This window comes from Corvus brachyrhynchos, unplaced genomic scaffold (genome assembly GCF_000691975.1).
Source record: "Corvus brachyrhynchos isolate BGI_N302 unplaced genomic scaffold, ASM69197v1 scaffold308, whole genome shotgun sequence".
Lineage (NCBI taxonomy): Eukaryota > Metazoa > Chordata > Aves > Passeriformes > Corvidae > Corvus > Corvus brachyrhynchos.
In genome coordinates, this window is record NW_008239538.1 from 67,769 (window position 1) to 69,561 (window position 1,793).

Below are 1,793 nucleotides of genomic sequence, written 5' to 3' on the forward strand. Positions count from 1 at the left end.
GTCACCACCTCATAGTACTCCTGCCAGCGCAGCTGCAGCTCCTGGGGAGGGGGACACATGTGGGGCAGGGAGTGACACTGTGGGGGGCAGCAGCACCGGTGACCCCCAGCACCCCAACTCACGTTGGCCTTGACACCATCCTGCACCTCGGGCACGCGCGGCATGGCATCGTACAGCGAGGACACGTAGGTGATGATGGACTTCTCGTCTGGCTGCGCCACATCCACGTCTGCAGGGAGGGAGGGGGTCAGGAGGGGGACTCCGTGGTGGGGAGGGATGGGGCTCCCTAGAGGGACCTCCCAGTTCACCCCGGCCCGCACCTTCGGGGTCCAGCAGCCGTGTCACCCCCAGATCCCGCTCGGCCACGGTGAAGGCCTGGTCCAGGTTCTCCAGGTTGCTCTGGCGGTACACCCGGCTCATGTCAATCAGCATTGGCCTGTGGGTGGGGGATGAGCAGGGATCAGTGGGGCTGTGGGGACCCCAAAACCCCGAGGAGGGCAGGTCCCCCCCTTCCTGGGGCCACCAGGGCTGCCTCCTCTGCCTGTACTCCTGCCCGGCCACCCCAGACCCCACACCCCCACACCAGGGGCACCGGTGGCAGGGGAGACCCCCACAGGCAGCACAGGGACACGAGGAACTGGGGATACCCTCGGTCCCCAGTAGGAACCCTGGCACAGTCAGAGCCCCCATATCCTGCGAATTGGGCACCCCAAGCCTGCACAGGGCTGGCGCTCCAGGCCCCCATGGGGCTGACACCCCAATCCCCTGTGGGGCTGACAGCTTGGCCCCCTTTGGGGCCCCACGGTGGGAACAAGCTCAGCATGGCAGTGACCTGGTTCAGAGCACGGCACAGCCGTGACACGGCACAGTGTAGGTGACTCCCCCCATCTGGCACAGGCCTGCACATATTTGCTCTCCCCAAAGGCACGCAGCAGTCCCAGCAGGACCCGCGGGGACCTGCCTGCCAGTGCCCCGGCACGCCGCGGTGGGCACGGCACTGCCGGCACAGGCCGATGGGCCAGGACTCGTCAGGAGCACGCACTCGCATCGCCCCGAGCGAGATCGGCATGGGCACCCCGTGAGCACACACCTGCCCATGGACCACACGGCACCACCGTGGCACCCACCTGTGCCGGTGGATGATGGCATTGAAGAGGCGCCCGTCCCGCCAGCTGGTGGTGAAGTTGTCACAGCGGAGGCCCTGGTAATCCTCCACCATCCGCTGTGACCACAGCAGCAGCTTCTCCTTGGCTGTCATGTCCTCTGACTGCCCCGTCACCTGGATGTCTGAGATCTGCCAGGACACAGCTGTTACTCCAGAAACCGGCACAGGCACCAGCACGGGCACCAGCACGGGCACAGTGACAGTCGCTACATGGCAGCTGCCAGTGACACCGCTCCTGCCCCACTGGGGATGAAACCAGCCCGGGGAGGCCCCCAGCACCACGGAATCCTGGCCCCTCAGTACCACTGTCCCCATCCCCGTCCTGCCAGGCTCACCTGGAAGTGGAGGATGATGGTCCAGATGAGCCCCAGTGTGAGCTTGGGGTTGCCATCGGCGATGTCATCGTTCCGGATGTTCACCAGCTTCACCTGCAGCACAGGACACACGCGGCTCAGGCACAGGGCAGGGCGGCACGGCCCCGGGGTTACGGGCATCCCAGGGGTCCCACCCCATTCTCACCTGCCGATGCTTCAGGTAGTTCAGGGCAATCTGGACATTCTGCAGCTTGTGGAAGCGCATCCGGCCTTTCTCCCGGGGCTGGGGGAGAGGAGGGCAGTGAGTGCAGCCA

The 1,793-nt window shown here is 66.0% G+C and overlaps 1 protein-coding gene across 1 annotated transcript in view; it reads right to left on the reverse strand.

Annotated features, from left to right (window-relative positions):
- Window positions 1-1,793, reverse strand: part of LOC103620438 (plectin) — a 28,681-nt gene that overhangs the window by 23,323 nt on the left and 3,565 nt on the right. Inside the window, 6 exon segments of the mRNA XM_017741214.1 lie at window positions 9-41; window positions 123-229; window positions 321-436; window positions 1,128-1,294; window positions 1,501-1,593; window positions 1,685-1,762. Of these exon segments, the coding sequence (XP_017596703.1) occupies window positions 9-41; window positions 123-229; window positions 321-436; window positions 1,128-1,294; window positions 1,501-1,593; window positions 1,685-1,762 (594 nt within the window).